The sequence below is a fragment of the Struthio camelus genome, chromosome 3, assembly GCF_040807025.1.
Source record: "Struthio camelus isolate bStrCam1 chromosome 3, bStrCam1.hap1, whole genome shotgun sequence".
Classification (NCBI taxonomy): domain Eukaryota; kingdom Metazoa; phylum Chordata; class Aves; order Struthioniformes; family Struthionidae; genus Struthio; species Struthio camelus.
The window spans coordinates 13,339,796-13,362,681 of record NC_090944.1 but is presented as its reverse complement, the minus strand read 5'-3'; the positions used below and the strand labels follow the sequence as shown (position 1 = coordinate 13,362,681).

Sequence of the window (22,886 nt, the reverse complement as noted above, 5' to 3'; positions counted from 1 at the left end):
GCTGAGCAGGGTCTTCTTTAGCAATTTAAAAGGAATTTCTTGTTCTCGGACGAATAAGTCTATTAAAGTTGGTGGCAGTGATGGGAAGAACTTTGCTAAAATATGTTTATTTTGCAAAGCTGGCTGCCAAGTATTGTTTTATAGTTCCATTTTTTTTTCCTTATTTCTCCACTGTTTACAATACCCTCTGAGAAACTTCAAATAATCTTTCCCTCCCTACCAATTTTGTTCTTTTTTCTTTTGGCAGATGTTCGTACCCACCCCCTCACGCCAGTTCTTCCTACAACAGAAGCCATGATCCTTTTGCTTTGCTTTTGTTTCTTATAACATCTGCCTAGCCCTGAGAACAGCATTTGTTAGTTAGCTGCAGCATCACAAATTAGGCAAAATGAGCAAAGGGCAGTAAGAAAAGCCCTAAATTTTGTTCCCTTTTCACTGTTGAATGTGAGTGATGTTACACAGAGGTAACTGTGAAAAGTGTTTGGGCCATCTTTTTCAGGGCTCCTACGTTCCCACCAGCCTTGGGAGTTGCGTTATTCCCAGTAGTAGAAAGCAGCGATAAAAAAGTTGGGTCTTTCAGATCTAGACTATATTCTTTAACAGACTTGGATGCTATGTCCTGCATATATCCTGTTCCTGGATACAGCAAAACAGTTCTATGTGATTACTGAAAAAGTTTATGCTGCTGGCAGATAAAAAGTAAGCAGAAGCCCAGAGCTGACTTCATTGGAAAGCATTTGGTTACAAACTGTTGAACGGTGGTTTATGGAGGCCATGCTTTTATCAGGGCTTGATGTTTGTGGTTGCCTATGTGGAGGCGTGCTGATCCCGATGCCGTTCCTAGAGGACAGGTATTCCCATTGTGCTATGGTTGACTCTTTAGGGGCTAACTGAAGACGCGGGGAACAAACCTGAGTAATAAAGTTTGTGTTTGTGTTTCTTACACCTAACTGCGATTCCTCAGGGACTAGCTTAAGCACAAATGTGGTTGTGCTTCCACAATGATCACTGCTTTGCGGATAAGTGGATGTTATAGCTGTCAGCACATCAGTTTGGCCCCGTCGTAAGTGAAATTTGTGAGAATTTGTGAATACAGCAGAGGACATCATTTGGTGCATAGCCCAAGTTTGTAGTCTGCTAAGCCTGTGTGTTTACACATATAAATGTGGGATTTGTTATTCATCATTAACCATATACTAGACATTATATACTCTGTGAATAATATCAGACATCTGTGCTTTGGCTACTGATTAAAGATGGGTCTGTAGAATTGGAGCCTTCAATGCTATTGTCTTAAATTGGAGAGGAAGAATTATGCATCATATTTCTTTTGTAACGTGGATGTACTTTTAATAAGGAGAAGTTATATCCACAGAAGTTTATTTAGACCTAAACAGAAGCAGCTAATTCTAAATAACATATGGCTTTTCTCTTTCAAACAATGTTGCTTATACTTTGCCTCCTAAACTAATTATTATCTTAATCTCTAAATAAGCTAACACTTCTTTGCATGTGGTTTGCCTATGCAGGATGGGAGAATTAGAAGAGCAACCTTTTAATCACAGGGGTTTTTTTTATGTAGATGTTTTCATGTACAAAAGAACTATGAATCTGTCCAGAATGACTTGTTTGATATTATGGGGTCTAATGAAATTTTAAAGTTAACATTCCACAAATAAAATGAAAAGAACAAACAGGGAGAAAAGGAGCAGATTTAAAATTAGAGAATCTTTGTATTTTATGGGTTCCAGGTTATTTGGAATGGAATGAAAGTTAATGCTACATCCTTTTTTCCATCCTGCCAGCCAGTGTCTGATCCAAGAATGTCTCTTATTTAAAGGGCAGGGCTCCCTCCACTGTTCTTAAATAAAGACTTTCACTGTCTGAGACCTAATCCTCCTTGATTTCCACAGCAACGTTGTAAGACTGCATGAAGAGCATTACTTAATGAAAAAAGGTTTTGCATATGATTCCCCTGTCATAAGCCCAGTCAAGTCATATGGTTCAGTTCACATTTATGCAAATATGAGAGAATAGAGCAAAATTACCAAAGGAGGAAAGGACCGTGGCATGTCACAAACAAGATGTGCCTATTTGTATTTATGTTTGCTAATGAAGTTCAGCCACGACTTGCTCTTTGATTTTGATGTCTCTGTCTGCCATTCCACTTTATGCACTGTAATTAAACCACTTGCCCACACACATACACAAGGGTAACAAGAAAGGCAGACTTGGACTTCTAAAAATGCTGTTCTATAACTTGCTTATAGGGAACCTATAATTCAAGATTTACCATCTTTGAATGATACAACAGACCATATTCTCCAGCAGTATGAAATTGTATCTCACCTTTAAAGTAAGCAGAACTGCAGAATTAACCCAGCTGAGGATTTGGCCTAATAAATTTTAGTGTCTGGGATGTCCGTTGGAGATGTTTTACCCTAGACTTTCCAAATTTTATCCCAAATAAGAATTTTAACTCACATCCGCCCACTCAAAAATCACAGCTGTTCCTTTCTCTTGCCAAAATTATTCTTTCTCATCGTGTTACAACTGTGAAGTAAGTTATGCACTACTATAAATTGTTAACTGGAAACCATTTCTAGCTAAGGTACCTGTTCAGAAGTCTTTGTTTCGAATCTGATATGTTCCCAGATTGAGGCATAGTCAAATCTTTGGGTTTGGCTTGGGCTTGTTTCTGTAAATCACAGCTTCAGTATATCTGTGTTAAGAAACGTGTGATGTTCTGCCAATAAATTGGCCCTATTAGCTCTTCAGTAAACTATATTTCATTTTGTGTGACCCACTGTGGGGACAGGAGTTTTGCTGCCCTCTTCATGGAGCAGTTCTTCTTGATCTTTCGTAATATGCTACGTCATGCTACCACTACAGGAGAGAGAGGACAAAAGAGGGCATAGAGAAAGGATGACTTTTCTGTGGAATTTGAGGAATTACTTGACCAAGGCCTTTTATTCCAGAGCTCTTAAGAAAACTGCCTTTTTTAAGCTGTTTGTTTTGTCTGTTGTCATCAAAACAAAGGGGAAAGCGTGATCTTGCTTTTAGATGACTGGCAGAAGTGAACATTACTCTTCATTTCTGCTTCACTATACCTCCTTTCAGGAAAAAAAAAAAAAAAGACCCTCATTTACTAAATAATGATCACACTCCCAGAGAAAATTTTTATATCAGAATCCAGTGTGCTTTTATAATTTAAAGGCACAACTTCTTCAAATTTAGGTTCCTCGTACAGTAGGCAGAAAGAGGACGCATGGAATAATGCAGCACAGATGTTTAAACTGACGTGAGTTTGGGATTGCTGTGTTACTTGCAAATGGCAAAACTAGGAGAAGGTTCTGCAGAGATTGTCTTAAAAGAAAGAGAGGAAAAAATGCTTCCACATGGTGATTGCATGGGCAAGCAGAGCACTCAGCAGCAAAATTATCCGTGCCTTTCCCCCAGTGGGAGGAAGAGCAGGCTGGGGAAAGAAGGCAAGAGGAAGGGGTCATGTAGCTTCTTTCAGTTTGGCCCGGCCTGCTTGGGATCTCGTTAGGGATAGGAGCAATCTATCGTCTCACCTTTAACAAGGTCAGACGAGAGGATGTAAAATCGTGTTTTATGAGAGCAAGGATCAGGAAGAGGTTCTACGAGAGCTGGCTTGACCAAATCAGGTTATATTACCTTTTGGAATGGAATGGAATTTGTTTTGGGAAGGTGAACTGTGCAATTTGTACCAAGCTAGGGGAACAGGTTGCCCAGAGAGGTAGTGGAGTCTCCTTCCCTGGAGATACTGGATGTGATCCTGGGCAATATGCTCTAGAGGACCCTGCTTGAGCAGGGAGGTTGGACGAGATGATCTCCAGAGGTCCCTTCCAACCTAAACGATTCTGTGATTCTGTGATTTCTCATGTATAAAAATTTCCTAATTTTTATAAATTGCAAGGTGGTCACTTCACTAGTTGGGCCCGTAACAGGGGTGGTAGCAGGCTGGTAGACAGTAAATTTTGAGAATGAGCACAGAAAACTTGGATCCAGTAGACACTTAGCCACATGGGGCTCTGGTAGGGACCATAGGCCTATGATATCTCCTAACATTGCAATATAGCAAGATACTATGTGCCGGCAAAATGGATGTGGCTATGGCTTGCCATTTTCATCCCACATCAGGAGTCTGCATCATCCTGTATCTGTAATTCTTAGCCATAATAGTCTTTTATTTAGAACTGGATACTGCCAAAGTGGCATAAAACACCCCAAAATCTCATTCAAACCCTTTATGTTATATCAAACCACAGTCAATGACTGTCACATATATACACGCTCGCTCTCTTGCAAGTGCACCTACACATACACAGTTTATAAAGAACATCTGGGTTTCTTTTCATAGCTCTTGGCATGTAAAGCTACATCTTTTAGTATTGTGAGTTCGGCTGTATGTATCTTCAAGATAAATGTCATAACTCAGAACTATGGGAGAACTGTAAAGCATTTTTGCTATGCATAAGGGCATTTTGGAGGTTAAAGCTTTATTATCTAGTAGTGTATCAGAAATAGAATGAAATGTTACCCAGTTATGGAACAGGATGAGTCAAACTCCTGTGAAATACTGATTCTCAAAACAATTACCTTTAAGCCGAGTTTGAAGGTAAAGCCTGTTTCTGGGTAAAATGCATCAATTTATGACTTAATAAAATATGCATATATCAGAATTACTCTCTTTGGCTTGGGAAGGAAAAGTGTGTTGTTTTCGTTATTGCTGAACTTCAGAATGGCTTAAGGAATTTTCTTGGTCCTTTCCAAAGAAATTGAACTTCGGGCAGAGATTAAAGCAAAGGAAATTTCAGCCCAAGGGCAAATGTTTCAGAAAGTTAAAAGTATGTGAAAGAGGGAGTTACGTAGGAAATAGTTTTCAATCCTAACTATAGCCACAGTAGCTATAATATATTGCTAAATATAGCCTGCTGGGTGTGTCCACCTTTCTGAAGGTGTTAACCTCCCTGCTCTGAAACTTGCTTCTAAAATGACCTTTTCAGGGGCATAACTAAGTATATAATATTGGAAAATTTTAGACTTGATTATTTCCCAGGTGAGCCCAGCCAAACCCAGCTTTGCTTTGCAACCAGAATTCCTTTTGCAAGGTTCAACCTTTTATCTTTAATGTGAATCCAACTTTAGACTCGGGTTCATTTAGCTCCGTGTAAACTGCACAATAGCCCTGAATATTTTATTTATATGTTAAAGGTTGTCACTCTGGTTATAAAGCTCTGTGAAAATATCAGGGTCAAAGAGCTAAAAACGTTACTTTTGCATAGACTTCCAAATGCCAGCCATAATGATTTGGGCAAGCTGCGGATCCAAACTCCCTTGGACTTGCTGCTTGTGGTTGTGGGAATATATTGAATCTTTTCAAAATTATTGGCTAGTCTGTTTTTGTGTATTTTGTTTTCGGGTATAGAGTCTCTGGACTTTTTTGTTTGCGGTGATACTGTCATGTCTGCTGCCTGGCTATATGTCCCAGAGCTGACACTCTGCCCTTTGACCATATGCTGTTAGATCTAGATACTGAAGTATAGTGTTAATGTAAAGGATGCTATAACTTATATCTTGTATTTATTTCTTTTTGCCTATAAATGTCTCTCTGAGTATATTTGCTGTTTTCGAAACTATTTCCTTGCTGTTCAGTATAAATATTATTTATATGCAAAGCTGTTTGAGGTTATCCTTTGCTCTGTTTTAATGATACTTTTCTAATTCAAGTTTAAAGGAGGATAAATTGGTCTCACTGAAATTAATTTGGAAATCGGTACAGGGCAACTAAATGTGGTAGTCATATGCACCACTTCCCCAGTGCTCAAACATAAGAGGCAGACAATAAGTCTGATGAAGCTGTAATGAAATAAAATATAAAAATAAATATATTTTCATTTGCAAAACTATGACTACTGAAGATGAACCAAAAGGAGGAAAAGTATTTAAACTCCTCCAAAATGGAAATTTTGAAGCTATTATTAATATCTAAAAATATTTTTAGCAATACATTTTTCACTGAGAAGATCCCCTTAAAACATAGGGTTTCCAGTGGTCCTGAGTAAAAAAAAAAAAAAAAAAAAAAAGGCATAGCTTCCTATATTGATTCAGAAAGAGACATTAAAAAATGCATGAAAGTTATTTTAGTGAGACAACGTCACAGTTATCTTGTAAAATTCTTTTCTCAAATACTATTTAACTCTTCTGTTGCTTTATCATCGAAAATACTTGATCCCAGGTTACAATATACAGCATATCAAATTATTTTGCACTGACTGGTGCTTCTTTAAGATTAATTTGTTTGGGGAGGGGGGCAGGGAGTTATACCAGTGTCTGTTTACACAGCTTTTGGCCCAGGCTATAAATTAGGTTTGGAAAACCTGTAATGATTCAGTAATTTATAGACTATTAAGATATTTAGGTTAGAAGCGATTCTCGAGCAAAGTGAATCGAGAACACATGCTTATAAAGGCCAAACAGATTCAGCATAATAGTGTATTTTTGGCCTCATCTATTTTGCAGGCAATTAACAAAATAGGACGTTACATTTTTGCATATCGCTTGCTCTCCTGAAATAGAGTCACTAACCACTTGTTAACCGCACTGATTTTTTTAATAGACAGAGCGGTTGCTTATAGCTTCCCCACCAGAAATGTTCAGATTAAGCACACTATTAGATTGCAGCCAGAAGAGTCGACAAAACAGGAAGAAAGCCTTGCCTTTCTCTCTGCCTTCTTCCCTCGTTTAAGTTGACGTGATAATTCATTACAGATTTTCTTTTTCTTTGACAGAGTGCCTACCGCAGAAATGGGATGACTTTTCTAGCCTGCTAATATGGATGTGGCCGCAGCAACAGGAAAGACAGTGTTATATTAAGGTGATTTTTCTTTTCCCCTCCGTGGAAGGAAAAAAAACACAAGCCCTAACGTCTCCGCGCGTACCAGCGAGTGGGCTGGTTTGTTGTGACTATCTGCTGGCTGCCTCTGTCTCTTTTTCCAGCCCCCTCAATCGTTATTCTTGTTTACTAGCTGGACCGTTTAGCTAATTAATGGCAGGATGTTTGGGATAGCGTGTAGGTGGACAAGAATGCAGATCACACAGTTTTGGAAGTTGCCGTGGACTTGCTGCTGTCAGCCTGTTGCTCAAATGCGGTGTCGTTTCTGCTCAAGTGTGTGGAAGTCTGTTTCGGTAGAGGTGTCTTGTACGGCAGGATGGGGGGTAGAAAGAGGCCAAAGATGGAATGGGGTGTATAGTCTTTCCCTGTGATTTTTTTTTTTTTTTTAAAGAGAAAAACAGCCTTGTTTTCCATCGATTTCTCTCGAGTTATTTTTAGATAGGGTTAGAACAGCATAACCCGGTCTGATCCAGTAAGGGGCTTTTTGATGATGGCTTGGTAGCAAGTTCTGATCCAACATGTTTTTTTTTCAGAGAAAAGCCCAGATAAATGATACTTTGTCAGGTAAAGACTCTTTTTGCAGGCCCAAGGATAGGCTAAATGCTTAGCCCCAAATTCTTAATCCTGACATCTCTGTTTTCATTCCGTTCCTCCCCGAGGGCCCGAGCCATCTCCCTCCCAAGTCAAGAAGAGTGCAGTAATTTGGCGCTGAATTGGGCCCCTGTTCACAAAGCGTGTCCTTAAATATCTGAATAGCCCTGTCTATCTCAGTGGCTTTAGTCAAAGGCTTAAAGTTATATCCTTGCTTAAATGATTGGTGCAGGAAACAGATGTTGTCTCTGTTGTTGACAAAAGGCAGCGCTGCCGTTGACTTTGGTCGGAGGAGAAATGGGCTCCTTTTTGCCTTTTGATATTTTATTTCGCTTTGTTTGTTTTCAGATTTATTTTGTAAATCTCAGACCCTCCCTCTATGGTTCTGCCCGTTCCCTGCTCCTCCAGCCTTCGCTTTCCTCACAAACACATTCATTTCTTCCCATAAAAACTGTACAAATATAGAGCTAACCACGACGATGCTTGACCAGAGAAAAGGGCTTATGCTTCAGCCCTTCATCAGGATCTACCGGCATTTACTGCCTGTGTCCCTGTGGCATCCCGCTGCCCCAGGGGTCCCCTTTAGCAGCTCTTAGTGCAGGCTTAGAATCTGACTTAAACCACAAATTAAGACAGAGCACTCGAGGGATCCAGAGGAGATCAACAAAATAGTACTTTTGTATAGTGCAGCCATCCTCCTCCTTTGTGCTTAGTATGTGAGGTCTTAACTTTTACTCCCACTTCTCCTATATGCTATTGAAGTCATTTATAAGCAGTTTGGTTGCCCTGCTTTCTTGGACCTGCTTGTGAAAACTTGACTATATATATATATATTTTTTTTTTTCAGTGATCAGAAAAATGTCTCTTTTCCTTGTAACCAAAATATTGTAAATGTGAACTTTGTATGTAAAACGTTACTGCCATTCATAAATTGTTTTTTTCTTTTACCTGCTCACAGTTCTGTTTTCTGGAATTAATCTACGTGTAAAGGACTAGAAGTAATGTGTACAATGCAGTATATTAAACGGGGGGGGGAAAGTTTCCTGATGTTCCATCTGCGCTTGTTGAAATGTATCATTAAACTTTTCTTTTTATCATCATTCCTATTTTTGTTGGCGTCCTTAATCATGGAAAATTATATGCTTGCTGTAAACATCCAGACTTTTTAAAAGGACACCAGCATTTATTGTATTTGGTTTCGATCTGCAGGCATACAGACAGAAGAAACCATTTCAGGCACTGGGTACTGGAATCAAAATTCCTTCCGTAGCTGTATCTCTCCCAGATTTTACATTTTAAAATATGCATAAGCAGGAAAAATACTGGCACTTATTTTTTACTGGTCTACTTAAAGTCCCAGAGAATGAAGACTCAACATACATTTCTCTCACAAATATGACAGATCATGTTTTTGTTGGTCTACTGTGTGTTTGTCTATCTTGAACAGTCTGACAGGCAGTTATTTATAAAATCTGGGTTTGCCCAGTAAACCCATATAATAGCCTTTCACTTCTCTACATAAGTCGGTGAGCTGAATTTAGAGTAAAACAAGGTAGGTTATGTCTCCCTATCTTGGACTAATCCAGTTATTCTTACATTGGGAAGTAATACCTTTTTCTCATCTTCACAGTTTTCTTTCCTTAATTCTGTTTAAAACCTAAATGAGACGAATGGGGCTCATGCTGCATGTGCAATATGTCTTAGCACCATTTTCAAAGCTGTAGAAGCAGAGATGCGCATTTAAGATGGTACTATACATTTTATCTTCAACTTTTTTCTTTATAGTGTGCATAAAAGTGAGACTTAATGGGTACTAACAGCTCGGTGTTTGTGTAATGCCATCTGGTGAATATTTTTGATTCTTATTACAGACTTGATAACAGCTGAATCAGTTAATGCTGACTGTTTAACATGCTCGCAGTGACTTGAGCAAGTGGAAACCGGACTAGTTTCAGTAGGAACAAGGTGGCGTAACGATGAAGGGAGCAGGAGTTTTGCTCAAGATTCGCTGTCTAACCTGCTGCGGGGATATACTACCTCGCTTTTCAGTCTAGCCAGCTGTAAAACAGGACTATTAATTCAACTCCAGATCGTTAGAGGTAAAGGAGGTCCTGGAGCACAAAGCAGATTTTTAACTGGGGACCGTCTGATTCCCCATAGCGACCGACCTGCCCTTCGCTAGGCTTTTTTCGGCACCTTTCAAGGGCTTTTACCGTCAGCTTGAAGGCGGGAGAAGCTGCGAGTGCTCCACAGTTCCCTGGAGAGGCTCCCGATGTTACACGATTTGGCCTCCCTAAGTTTTCAGAATACAGTTCTCTTTGTCAAATGAGCATTGCACTAATTTTTTTTTTTTTTTTAAAAAGTGTTTTCTGGCACTTCTTGAATTTAGATGAACCTTAGCATTGTATTAACATTCTGCCATCAGCCATGTGTAGATCCCATAAAATATTTTATAGTTTCCTGTCTAGCTCATACAGAATGTTTCATAGTACATAAACACTTCCACTAATAATTTAAGAATAAATAGATAGTGACATTTGTCACAAGTCTAACCTCTAGTTGAAACTTATACTATTACACTTTTGTTTTTTTCTTGCCTAAGTGAATCATCTTGTCCGAGGTTAGGCTTTTTATACCTCTACTATATATCGTACGGAGCAGCAGTACAGCTAGTGAAACGTGGTGGCATGCATTAAATCCAGGGCTTTATTCGGAGGGCATGGAGCCAGCGCAAAGCAACAGAGCCATCCCTGAAGGAACTGAATTTAAATTTGATGGTTTAAATAAGGCCAGATGCCTTAAAATTATTTTAAAAGCTGTATCTTCTAATGTAGCTCTTTTAACTTTTTTTTTTTCCCTGCTTAAGGTAATGACGTTGCATTTAGAAAATAATAAGGAAAACAGCTCTCATCTATTGTGGGGAGACAAAAATCAGATATTTTAACTTCCATAAATCACTGAAATGTTGGCAACTGAAACTTTTAAAGGGCAGATGACTGCAAATTTGAAGGAACTCTTCATATTTTATTGTTAAAAGCCTTTTAACTGTCTAGAGAGCGCTCTGAAACACTACATTAATAGCCATTCGCAGTAATCAAGCTGCACTATACTTATATGCTATTTTTGCTAAACAAGATAGATTAGTAAAGGAAGAGAACTGGAAAGATAAATAGGGGAAATCAAAAGCTAAAATTATAATAATACAGTTTTGGTTTTCGTTTTATAGCTATTTTCTATTTCTTATGATTGATAATTTATCTTAATTCCTGTCAGACAGAAATATTGGCACAAGAATCTTATACCAATATCCTTGTATTTCTGTAGCCCTCTTCATCCAGATGCTTTGCAGATTTTCTTACTGATTTTATGAAGATGTGATCTGTCAATCTTTGGTATTTATATGACTTTCATTACTGTAATATCTGAGCACCTCACCATCTTCTGTGTATTTATGCCTGCAGCACTGCTATGAAGTAATAAAATGCTGTTATCTCAATTTCTTTTGAGGCACAGAAAGGCTAAATGACTGGCCCCATGTTGGGAAACCTGGGATGGCTCAGAAAACCTGGCTTTCCCAAATCCTTACTGATGCCCTCACCTCTGAGTCATCTTCCCTCTCCAGTCGAAGTGACAGGCGTATCAGAAAGCGCGTAATCCTGCCCCGCAGGTTAGGACAGAAAGTGGCCAAAATGGTATCCAACTGGATCTACGAGAGGAATTTGACGAGGAAGAATGCAATCATTTAATTTAGATGTAATCCAGGGCTCAGCAAGTAAAAACCTTCCTACCAAAGTGTGCCACAGCCCCTGAACAACTCCCTGCAGAACCGTAAATATTACATTTCCACCAAAACAGGGATGGAGGGACGCTGTCCCTTCTCACTGTGCTGGACACCTGCATCAGGAATTACCGTGAGGGAAACATGAAAAAAATCCTACTTCTGCAGCACTGGAGTGATCTTAACCTTGGTCACCCCTCAACCTCCCTTTGTTTAGTGCAGGAGGCCTGCAACAAGTAATAGTAGAAGTACAATGAAGTACAATAATAGTAGAAGTACAATTAAGAAACATGAATGCCCTCCTTTAAATGGGGCAGCAACTGCGACGGCTGTTCACAAAGGTAAAGCAAAATGTGAGCTTTTAATAAATGACCTAGATCTGATGAATGTATCTAATAAAGTGCTGCTGAAAGGTGGTGTTCTGCAGCCCATAGCGACACCTGGAAGGACAGAAGGTGTAAGATACCTGAAGCCACAGCGGGATTTAGATTCAGTTTTAGCAGAGTCAAAAAGGCAAGTTGGCTCAAATGGTTCTACTAAACTCTCATTTCCATAAGTATTTAATTAATCTGCAAAATAAAAAGAAAAAACAAAGAAACCATTACATTTCTTGTACTGACATGATTTCTTCAGATCTGCAAATGAAATGGCTGCAACCGTTTGTCAAACACAGGTGAAAACAAATCTGAAATATCACCACGGAAGGAGCGAGATTTCTGTAGAAGCACAATTCCAGCTGAAGGTTTTTCCTTGAACTGCCTTGCTCGGGTCGCCATGTATCTGCTGATCATCAGAGCTGAACTTCACTGTATTTGCACAAATTTTGCTGTAGTTTCAAACACTTGATTTCAATAAACTAAACACGATCTCTCTCATGTTCTCCATGTTACCTTGCTCTTACTTTACTATTAAAAGAATTTATATTTCTCAGTTTTGCAATGTTACCAAATTATTACCTATTTTCATACTTGAGAGTTACTTCATGATTATTTCTACGCTTTGGGTGCTTTCTGCAGCAATGATGGATGAGAACTTTGTGCTCATGTGTCTGGCAGTGAAATGGTTAAGAATATTTGTTTCTCATATATGGTTAGTTTTCAGAGTCAATACAGTGGTTGACAGTTTTCTCTCTTTCTGCAGCTGTTGTTTCTGAGCAGTGGGTTAAAAACCTATTACATTTTAAAGGCAAATGCATTTCGAGGCGCATTCTGGATCCATGACTTTTATTCATGCTGCCAGGACAGGTGGAGCTACCTCACCTCAGCTCAGGTGTCCAGATGAGGCACAGTTTGTGAATGTTGTCCTACAACAAAAGCATCCAGGAGAAGGCAATGGCCAAACCACCATCCGTGCACGGATTAATGGGAGAAGAATGAAGGTGACTCTACGCGACTCTGGAAGAGTAAATATGTGTTAGTCTCTGTGCTCCAATTCCCCCCGTTAAACCTGTTTGGATGGTAGTCGCTATGAAGCAGAGGACTATACCCTAATATGTGTGAAACTGCCTGTGTAGGAACTTGATCTTGTTTCGGGATCCAGTTAAATGAGAGGAAGTAAAGGGCTGGCTGTTGCCTGTGGTAGGAGGTGTTGCCGTGGATGCCGGTTGTAGTCTTCCCAGTGTTACAGTAGTGAAGATAACGTTTGGGGTAAGCAACCAAACTTGAATTTCTGACCAGATTCCAGACAATTTCAGGTTTTGGCATGGCTCACTTTTGTATGTATTTTTACTCATTTTTATATATGTTTTTACAGTGTTGAAGCTGGCCTTCTAGATGATGCTCTATTCATTTTTATTTTACTGAGGCTCTTTCTGTATGCCCTTTTGGTATGTGTTCAGGGTGCACACTCTGAAGGGATTTTGACTCCTAGCCTGTTTTCTCCGTAGTCCTAAAAGCAGGGTTAAATTACTGCAACAGTTAAAGAGATGGTTACTAGAACTGTATTCATAGGTAAGGAGGAGAGGCATAGAAAAAAAAACAGGAACAGATAGATAGTTATATTCTTAATTTTCCAGAAGGCTGAATCCCAAAAAACAGCTCTGGTTTTAGAAATCCAAAAGCAAATTTGACCCTCTTTGAATATCTCCTTCTCTCTGCAATGAAAGCAGATTTATCTTTGTAAAGATAAAAAATTTTCTTTCATAAAGTAATATGACTGTAAACTTTGTTTTCTTTTCTCTTCATTACTCATTTTTCTCTTGCACTCAAGTTTAATGCCACAGTGTGGATCTTGAAGAGATCATGAAGCCTCATAAAGTTTTACAAAAATCATCTCTGACCTCCTGTATGAAAAAGGCATTTCTGAATCTGCAAGCGTGTTTAATTTATTTATTTTTAAAAGCTAGTAAAATGGAGTTTGAAAGGGAGAGATCTCGAAGGGCTGGGAATAAGTCCCCAGTTTATACATTGAGGGCCACAGCAGGTATTTTTATAGCGCTTGAACGTTAAGGGAGTTGTCAGAGTTGGATACTGCAGAGATACCTCATTGCTCGCTCAAATTGTGTTTGAAATTTCCTTATATTTTATTATACATGAGTTGTGCTCTTGGCTGCCATTTCCTTCCTTCAGACTCCCAAAGGTAAGTAGATTGTGCCCTCTGGGGGCTCTCTACTGCTTTAACTTAGATTTAAGGGTTTTTTTTTTTTTCCTTTCTTTCTTTCTTTAGCGTAAAATATCACATTGATTTTTTTTTTCCCCCTCCTTGTGTCTTATGAAGGGAGAAATTTATGTTTTTTTTTTACATCAGGAAGTCTAGCTTTTCCTGACGTTTTATTGCTTTGAATATTTGAAACATTTCAATCCCAGACAATAAATATTACATGATTATTGTTTTCATATGGATAGGCTATTTCCCCCTGTTTTTCCTATCCAACTTTTTACTAGCAAGTGACACCCAAAAATTTATGGATACTAAAAACATTACTATTAAACTTCCACGGGAAGGTCAGAGATAGTCCCTGAGTTTGTATGCAATTTATAGGGGAAAAAAATCTAAAATTATCTCTTTGTGTTTTGAATTCTGAAGGTATACAAACTTACAGGAGAAAAGATGCCATCATTTTTTCAAGGAGGTGCTTATGGTAGAGCCTGAGTCTTGTTTCTCCTAAATTAAGTGATAGCTCTTGAGGCTTATGTGGGAACAAGAGCGAACCCCAACAGATTGTTTCCCAGACCTGCAGCCAGGAGCCTGCAGGTGCAGGACACATGAGTTTACATGAAGGTGGTGGGGTGAGTTATACTTCTTAACTCAGATTGCGTTTTTTCTGCTAACACAGGCCAGTATCTTGTTGCTTTCATGGTACAAAGACCTTCTTGTCGAGTAGGAACTGAGAAGCAGGATCTGAGCATACATTTTGGAGTCTCCACCTTGGAGGTATTCAACAGCCTCCTGGACATGGTCCTGAGCAATGTGCTCTAGACGACCCTGCCTGAGCAGGGCAGTTGGACTAGATGATCTCCAGAGGTCCCTTCCAACCTCAACCGTTCTGTGATTCTGTGATTTTGCAATACTTTATATTTGGGAGAAGACAGCTGGCTTCTAGCTGCGTGGAGCACATGTTTTGCAACACCAGTCATGGTGACCAAGTCATTCTTGCAGCCCCCGTTTGCATTTGACAGTCAGCAGATAAAGCAGTATGTGAAATCTCTGGTCAAGTAGCTAAGGCTGTAGTAAGATAAGAGGCTCAGGCTCTGCTCAGAAGCACTAGATTTGTTTAATTTATATGTACTGACAATTTTTCACGGATAGGAGGAAGAACCCTGCTGTCCGTACTCCATTAACCTCCATGTTATCAGTGACTTCATATTGATTGTGGTTGCAAAACCAGGTCCTAGATAACCAATAAATCTTCCTCTTTGTGGCAGTTCCTGATTGAATATTTCATCCAAATTCAGTGACTCTATTTATAACCATTAAGAGAATTATCCTACTGTGTCTTGGGAGAAGTCAAGCTATCAAATTGTGGAGACAGTAAATGTAAGTATAGGTCTAAGAAGTTCATTTTCAAAGATAGATCTGACCATACTCAGAATGGATAAAGGTTTGGTATAGGAATAAGGAAAAAAGCCAAGACCTATCAAAGCTTTCAAACTGTAGAGAAGTTTATGAGGCAGTCATGCTTTCCCGCCTTGACTTGGGCAGACAGAGGGAATCAGATTCTAAATCCATTTTAGAAGAAACACTAATAAGTACTTTCTGAACGAGATTTTTTTTTTTTTAAAGTTTTGTTGTGTCTTTACTCTGTCATGTCTCATCCCCTTTTGGGAATGTTGAAAATAACATTCAGTTCTGTAGTGCCTTTGTCTGTCCTTTTCCATTTAGTAAACATGGGCTTTTCCCTCCCTGTTTCTTAGGGAGTTAAAGCCAACTCAGCTTTTCCTGTTTACTTCCCTGTCGAAAGCGTCATTGGTGATATCACTCTAATTCTAGAAATAAAGTTTCTGCTGCCTTTCGTAGCTGCTAGCTGCTCCATTCTGTATTATCTTGATTTTGCATTCTATCCGATTCTGCATATCTTTTTTCTTTTTTTTAGGGAAAAGGAATGCTTTTCTTTTTTCCTCTTCTTTCCTCTCTTTTTGATACATAATGAAAGTAAAAGCACTGAAATGGGGTTCTGGAGACCTGGCTTTCCATCCAGACCTCTCAGTGCCTCAATTCACTAGCTGTGTAATGAGTATAAATTAGTAGAGCCAGTCCTTTTAAAATAATAATGATAATAATGAGAAGACCCTATAAGTAATAACAATAATAATGAAGATCCTATATGCCGAAAAAGTCAAATGAAAACGTGACGCTGTGGAAGTTGCAAAGCTCTGGGACTGAAAAACTGACAGAGCCCCAGTCTCACGCAGCTTTGCAAAATGTCTTCGGTTCTTCTTCCACAGGTAGGGATGAATGCCCCAGAGCAGCTGCTTCGTCAAATGCTTTGTTTCCTTTGATTTGCAAAGTCCAAATATTTCAGCGCCTCAGAAAGACCCTGAGTCCTGATGAATGAGGTTTCTGGCTCAGAGCTCCCTCTGCAGTTTGGGTACAATGTTTCTATTCCGCACAGTACAAAGCAGAAAACTAAAATGTGGTCTCAGGTAAGCCCAGCATACTTACCAAAATAGGCATCAATTTCAGCTCTTCACGTGTGTGACTTCTTGCTGATCAGTAAAGGTACCAAACCTAGGGTAATAGTTGAGCTTGCCTGACCAATATTATTTGTAAATCTAAAACAACCCCCCCCCCCCATTAAAATCACCAACTTCTGCGACCAAAATTAGAATTTCAGATTTTAGTTTACGAAGGGAAAAAAAACGCCACCTTCCTGGTTTCAAAGGAAAGCTGGGAAATGTGCACGGAGCACAACCAATTTACTGAGGTCTGCCCGACCCCATCGGCAGCTCGAAACAGTACCTCTGAGAGGAAGGAATTAATCCATTTTTCTCAACACCTACTTCTGCATGAACCCTACTCAGAATTGCCCATACACTGCAGATGTGGGATAGCAGGAGAAAATCCTGTTCTTCCCCCACAAGCAAATCCGTTCTGGCTGCTGCGGTAAGTATCGGATATGCAGTTCGGCTGCCGCCAGCGCATCTCCGCGGTTGGGAAACGTGCTGCACCCCTAAGCGAAGGGGCAGCATCTGGCGTCCATCCTGCATGCAACGGGCTTGGTACTCGGTATAATTAGCCATGGTTTCGGTGCTCAAAGCACACTCTTAAAGGAGGGCTGGAAATAGGACTGTTGCACTGAATTTAAGCCTGCGTGATTGGGAGAAAGAAGGAAATTAAGAAGGAAAAAGAAAAGCCAGTGGAAATATAGGAGGAAAAAGAAGTTAATGGTCTGTTGTCTGTTGTGTGAGAGTGGAGGTGATCAGCTGCAGCGTTGCGGAGTGGTGATCTACAACCTTCAGTGAGTCATGCTGGTGAGAGCTAATACCCTTACCCTTGGGTCCCTCACCATTTTATTGCTGCTCTGTAACAGGATGTGCAACTGCTATGCATTAATACGTTATTACAGATTGGCTAGTGTAAACTCCAGGTGTTGAGAACATGATTTATTCTATTAGTATAAAAAGGTGTTTTCTATGGCCATATTAAAAATTATACTAACTGTTGGGCTTGCCACTGCTCTGTGTGTGGCACATGCCAATTTAAACCTGTCATTTCCTCTAATTTAAGGATATGTCCTCAGAAGATCATTAATTTGGGGTGGAGTTGGGGATCACAGTGCAGCTGTGGCCTATTAACCCCCACCTGGCCATTAATCCCAGCAGAGCACCTTCCTCAAAGATGTCTGCTACTTCCCTACAGTTGTCAAAGCAGAGACCAAAGAAATTGCATTTTTATGTGTATTTTATATTTATATGTATCTTACATTTTTGTTTTAGAGTAAATTGCACCTACTATGTGATGTAGGAATCCAGTAATTGATAGCAGTATGTTTCTGGTGAACACACTATTTAGTGGACTACACAAATCTACAAACCTGGGGTCTGCGCCAAAATCTTTTGAAATCCATAGTAAATGACACACTAGGTGAGACTGGCTAATCTGTGGTTCAGAAATCATCCGACATAGGTGTAAAAACTCCAAACTATTTCCTCTGTGTTCCCCTGGATTTATCCCAAAGCAGCGCATATTGCAAGCACAAGCCCTGAACCCTGATGGCGCGAGCAGTCGTGGACTTGTGCTCCTCCTGGCTGGGCTCCCCTCTGCCCGTGCAAAGTTCAGGAGTCCTGCTTGCACATTACACTGAGTATCCAGAGATTCAGCATGTGGGGCTTTTTTATATTGCACATTTTTATGTTTTCTGAGTGCATGAACACAGTAGACTGACTTCGGTCTGTCCCACATGGCTGCTAGATTCCTCCAAGTTCGTATGTGCCTTGTGTCCACACAGCTGAGACACAAGTGCCTGCGCAAGATCAGGTGTGAGATGATCTTGGAGAAAGCACTGCAAAAAGACTCAGGGCTGCACGTGACCCAGCTAGAGCACTTAGGTTAACTACTACATTTGTCCCCGTCTACCCTTTCGGTGGCACTGCACAACCTCCGTGAAGTGTCCCAATCTTGCCGGCTATAACCGCAGCTCAGATTTTTAGGCGGAGTGGGGTATCTTTGTATACTATATGTACTGCACTGAACTACCTGCAGTCTATAAGTGAGTGATGTGGGTGCACAAAGCCAGGCCAGGAGCACACCAAGGTTCAGGATGTTATTCAGGCTGACATAGACCTATAGCAGAGTCCTCCGTTTAAGCAGGATCTATTATAGCTGTTGTTCCTGGCAGAAGTTTATTCAGCCTGTTTTTAAAGCTCTCCAAGGATGGAGATTTCACAGCCTTCCTAGCTGATTAATCTAGTGCTATTCTTGATCATCATATTTTTCCCCATCTAGCTTGCAGCAATTGAAACACATTATTTCTTGTCCTCCCAGCGAGGACAGATTGTTCCAGTGCACTTTGTAACAGCCCTTTCTGTACTCAAAGGTTATTATACCCCACCAGGACTCTCTCTTTTGGCTAATTACTGTAACTTGATCAATCTGTCCTCCCAGGTTATGTTTTTGGGACTTTCAGTACTGCTTTCCGTTTTGACAATGAACCATTGATAACTGTTCTCCAAGCACATATATCTAACTAGTCTTGTCCCCACCCTAGAGCAGTTTTATCTAGACCGTATTTCCCTCACCTGATTATGAAAGTGAATATGAGACAGTGTCAGGAGCCTACAAGTGTCAATGATAAAACTATTGCCTTTTACCTCCCCGTAAAGCTTGTTACCTGTCACAGAGATCCCGTAACAAGGGTTCAAATGGCCCTCAAAAGCTTGCACTTTGCATATGCGAGAGCAAATGAAGAATTAGTAAAAGAAGGGATTATTCAACCTAGGGGTGAACCAGGCGAGGGAGGGATTTATGGTTCAGAACCTGCAAGGTCCCATGGCTGGGCCCAGTGAGGGGCACCGTGACATGCACCTGGACAAGCATTTTTTGTCAGGAAAAAAAGAAGTGAACTGGGTCTTCCTGAAATCCCATGCTGTTGTGGTGTAAGTGTCTTTGCTCACATGAACCTGCCCTGTGGCTGTTGGGTGAATGCTGGTGTGGAATGATTGTGTTCAAATTCAGTGTCCTCATCACACTGATGATCAGACATTTTTCTATAATGAACTGAAATGAGTACCCTTCACAGTGAAGTGGAATTACTTTCTAGTGATTATCTCATGGCTTTTTAATTTTTTCTTATTTTTTCTGCTTTGAGCATGTCATTACTACCTGCATGGAGAGAGCCTGAGGGCTTCCATGCAATCCTCCTACTGCTCTGGATGAAAGAGCTTCAGCAGTTAATCCCAGTTTTTAATTTCCTGCATCCTACTCCTCATGAGGCCATGAAATAAAAGCAGTTTCGTCCAACAGGGAGCGCATGTGAATGAATGAAAATCATGACTCTTGAACTTTATTTCCAGCTCGCTCTACATCTTAACCTATAACGTGTTGTTAATGCATGCCTCTACGTGCCTCAGTGACCCCATCTGAAAAAATAATATCTTACTTGCTTCATCCCTAGGTCTCAAGGTGCCGTTCAAAGGAAGAAGAAATCATCATCCCAATTTTATAGACGGAGAAACTGAGGCCCAAAGAAGAAAAACAACTGCCTCTAGCTTCCAGCAAGTGAGCACCATGGCTGGGACCAGGCCCACAGCCTCTTGCCTCTGTGCCCAGGGGCCTCTCCACTGGACCAGACAAGTACTGGAGTGAAATGAATATTCCTCCTGATGACTGTGGTCTCTGTGGTCAGGGTTGAAGGTCGAAATGTTCGCACAAGGCCTGCACACAGAAACCACAGAATCCCCCCACAGCTCCACTGCACTTTATTAAAAGTCACTGCTTCTGTGAAAAATGGGTTTTATAAAAGTTAGGTGCCTTAATTATAAAGTCATGTGCATGTGAATGACTTCTTCCTGGCTAACCATTTATGACAGCCTACAAATGTGAAAAGTATTACCAAGCCTATTTTTAACATGGCTTTGGAGAGGCTGGAGCTGTGGAAAACCAAATCCTATAGGAGCCTAATGAGAAAGGCCAGTGATTCTTTAAATATGGTTAGTGTACTTTGCGTCTAGCAGCGATGTCAATGCTGTCGGAGAGGCAGGAAGCACCAGAGTCCTTCTGTAACAACTGTGTGCTACATAAGCAATAACAGCAAGTGATGTGCAGGTCTTGGGCTAAATTTTTCCCTTGGAAGTTGCTGAGCAGTCAATGTGTGGAGATAAAAACTCATTTCTGGGGGGGCTGGCCCATGGCAGCAATGTACAGATTTTACTCTCCGCAAAGCTGTAACCTCTCACGAAGCTTCCTGACTCCCCTTTCTTTACTAGACAAACTAACCTTTCATGTGATACACAAACAGCAAAGAGAGATGCTTTCAGATCACTTGTTCCCCTAACTTCTAATTCATCCAGGTGCTAAAAGCACTTCCTTTGTTCCAGAGTGAATTGGCAGTGGGAGAGATGCAAAGGCTGGGATGCCAAGAAAGGCGACATCTTGTTTCACCGTTGATTTTGTTTTTCCTTTCACACTTAAGAAAAATATATGGTTCTTGATACCCTCTGTGTTTCATGTATGACCATGCAATGAAATCTATTTTTCTGCTTACAGATCGGTGCGTTTGCACTAGTGTGAGGAACAGCAGTACGTTCATAGAGGCCTAAGAAAAGGCATTCTTAGTACAAATTTTCTTGGTCTCTCACTTTTTTAGTGGTAAGGATGTTATAAAAGCTCTAGGCTAAAATTGCATGTTGTTTGAAACTCTTTAAAGAGCAAGATTGGATCCAACGGTCATGAGATCTTTCACATCATTATAGCTAAAATAAGTTGTTTTCAGGCCTCTTTTATTTCTTTAGTGGAGTATCATGAGCGTGCATCTGAAAAGAACTTTTGCCCTATGTAACGCAGCCTATGGCTGAAGCACATTTAATCCCTCGAAACAGCGATTTATACCAGGCTGTCAGAGCATTAACTGCAATCATACTGAGCAAAAATAAGAGGGTGGACCTTCATCTTAAATATTAAGCCTTTGGTTAACTTCAGTGGGGGCCACGGCTTTCCTCTTCACCTTTTGCATTGCGTTCATATGTGCTTTTCACAATGTCAATGGCAAATTTATCAGACGTCCACTAGTCTGTAATAAGCTCCAATGGCTGCACAACTAAAGTTGCAAAGGGGTGTATGCTCAAAGCTGAATTTTCATTCCTCTACTGAATCTACACTTGTAGTCGTGGGGTAGACTTACCCAGTGATTTTTATTAAAAAACTAGCAATTAAAAAATTATTGAAACTTCTTGGAGAAGTCAAAATTGGAGTTTAAAAATAATGATGAATAATGGTATGTTAATGGTAACAGACTGTAAATGTACATTGGGGGATATAAAACACTCACACTGAGGCTATAAATCTAGGGAGAGTAAGTGACCTAATGAGTGCAAATTTGTGCCTGATCTTTCCCGCTTGCGCTGCTTTTAGGGTTTGCACTTGCAATCTGCAATGCTGAAGAGGATCACTGCTACTGCTTAAGCTAAAGGAGTAGTTCTGATGCTAGATCTTTCCTAGTTTGTGGAGAAACCACTGAAACACATCTGCACATTCCTAGATAGACTTCAAAAAGTGACCTTTGGTCCTTTGCTCCTATGTTGGAGCAGAAAACAGGTGGGAACTTCCCTAATGTTTTGTTTCCACCTATACATTATGCATTACAAAATATGGAGCAATTTCTTTCTTGCCACATTGAAATATTATATTTATTTATGATTAAACCCAACCCATAGAAACTACATTCTGAAATGTTAAGCTCTGGTGTTGCAATGTGCAATCACTTCTACTGTTGTTTTCTTTCATGGCAAATGTCAGACTCTGATTTTCAGTGTAATAACACTTGTCTGAATCAGGGGTGATTTGATGTAATGATGTTCTCCAGGTTAATAGGACCAACATCTGAAATCAGCACCTAATCCAGTTTGTGATATTTCTTCCATGATGAGTTTATCTGACATCTTTTAACAGTCACAGCAGGATCTGCAGTCCGTCTGGAGACCTGAAGGCTCAGAAAGATTGGCTATTTAAGGTGATATAGTTAGAAATAGTAGGGAAAACAGGGAAAGGAGATGGGAGGTAATGCTTTTCTGATACGTGACTTCCCTCGTCATGTATCTTCGTAAATTGTTTTGGAAGACCTCGTAGAAGGCACTTTTCAGGCTAAACTGCAGCCAAGAAGGAAAAAATTGCCCTGGCAAAGGTGAAGCACTGGCCATAGTAGACCTTAGCTGTCTCTAGAAACTGAGCCTATGGTTATAAGACAGTGTGTATCACTAAGGGATTCAAATTCAGGCTGGTTGAGGATCTTCTCTTGGGCTTGTAAGAGTGACCTGGAAATCTTCAAGCAGGCTGTCTCCTTCCCGCTGCAAGCTATGAAGCTAGTAGCCAGGGACACAACTGCCTTACAACTGCCTTTCTCACCATCTTCACTCTACCCAAACACAGCCCAGGAGAAGCCTATGCTGCAGAAAAAGGTGTGGAAAATAATTTGCCAAAATAATTAACCTAGCATTGCAGAAAATA

At 40.2% G+C, this 22,886-nt stretch overlaps 1 protein-coding gene across 9 annotated transcripts in view; it reads left to right on the top strand.

Annotated features, from left to right (window-relative positions):
- SUPT3H (SPT3 homolog, SAGA and STAGA complex component) overlaps nucleotides 1-8,610 on the top strand; it is a 303,750-nt gene extending 295,140 nt beyond the window's left edge. For all 9 annotated transcript variants that reach the window (XM_068936984.1, XM_009667978.2, XM_009667976.2 and 6 more), the window contains one exon: nucleotides 6,816-8,610. In XM_068936984.1, the coding sequence (XP_068793085.1) occupies nucleotides 6,816-6,857 (42 nt within the window). In that variant the 3' untranslated portion in view covers nucleotides 6,858-8,610. The remainder of the gene's footprint in view (nucleotides 1-6,815) is intronic.
- The last annotated feature ends 14,276 nt before the right edge of the window (nucleotides 8,611-22,886 follow it).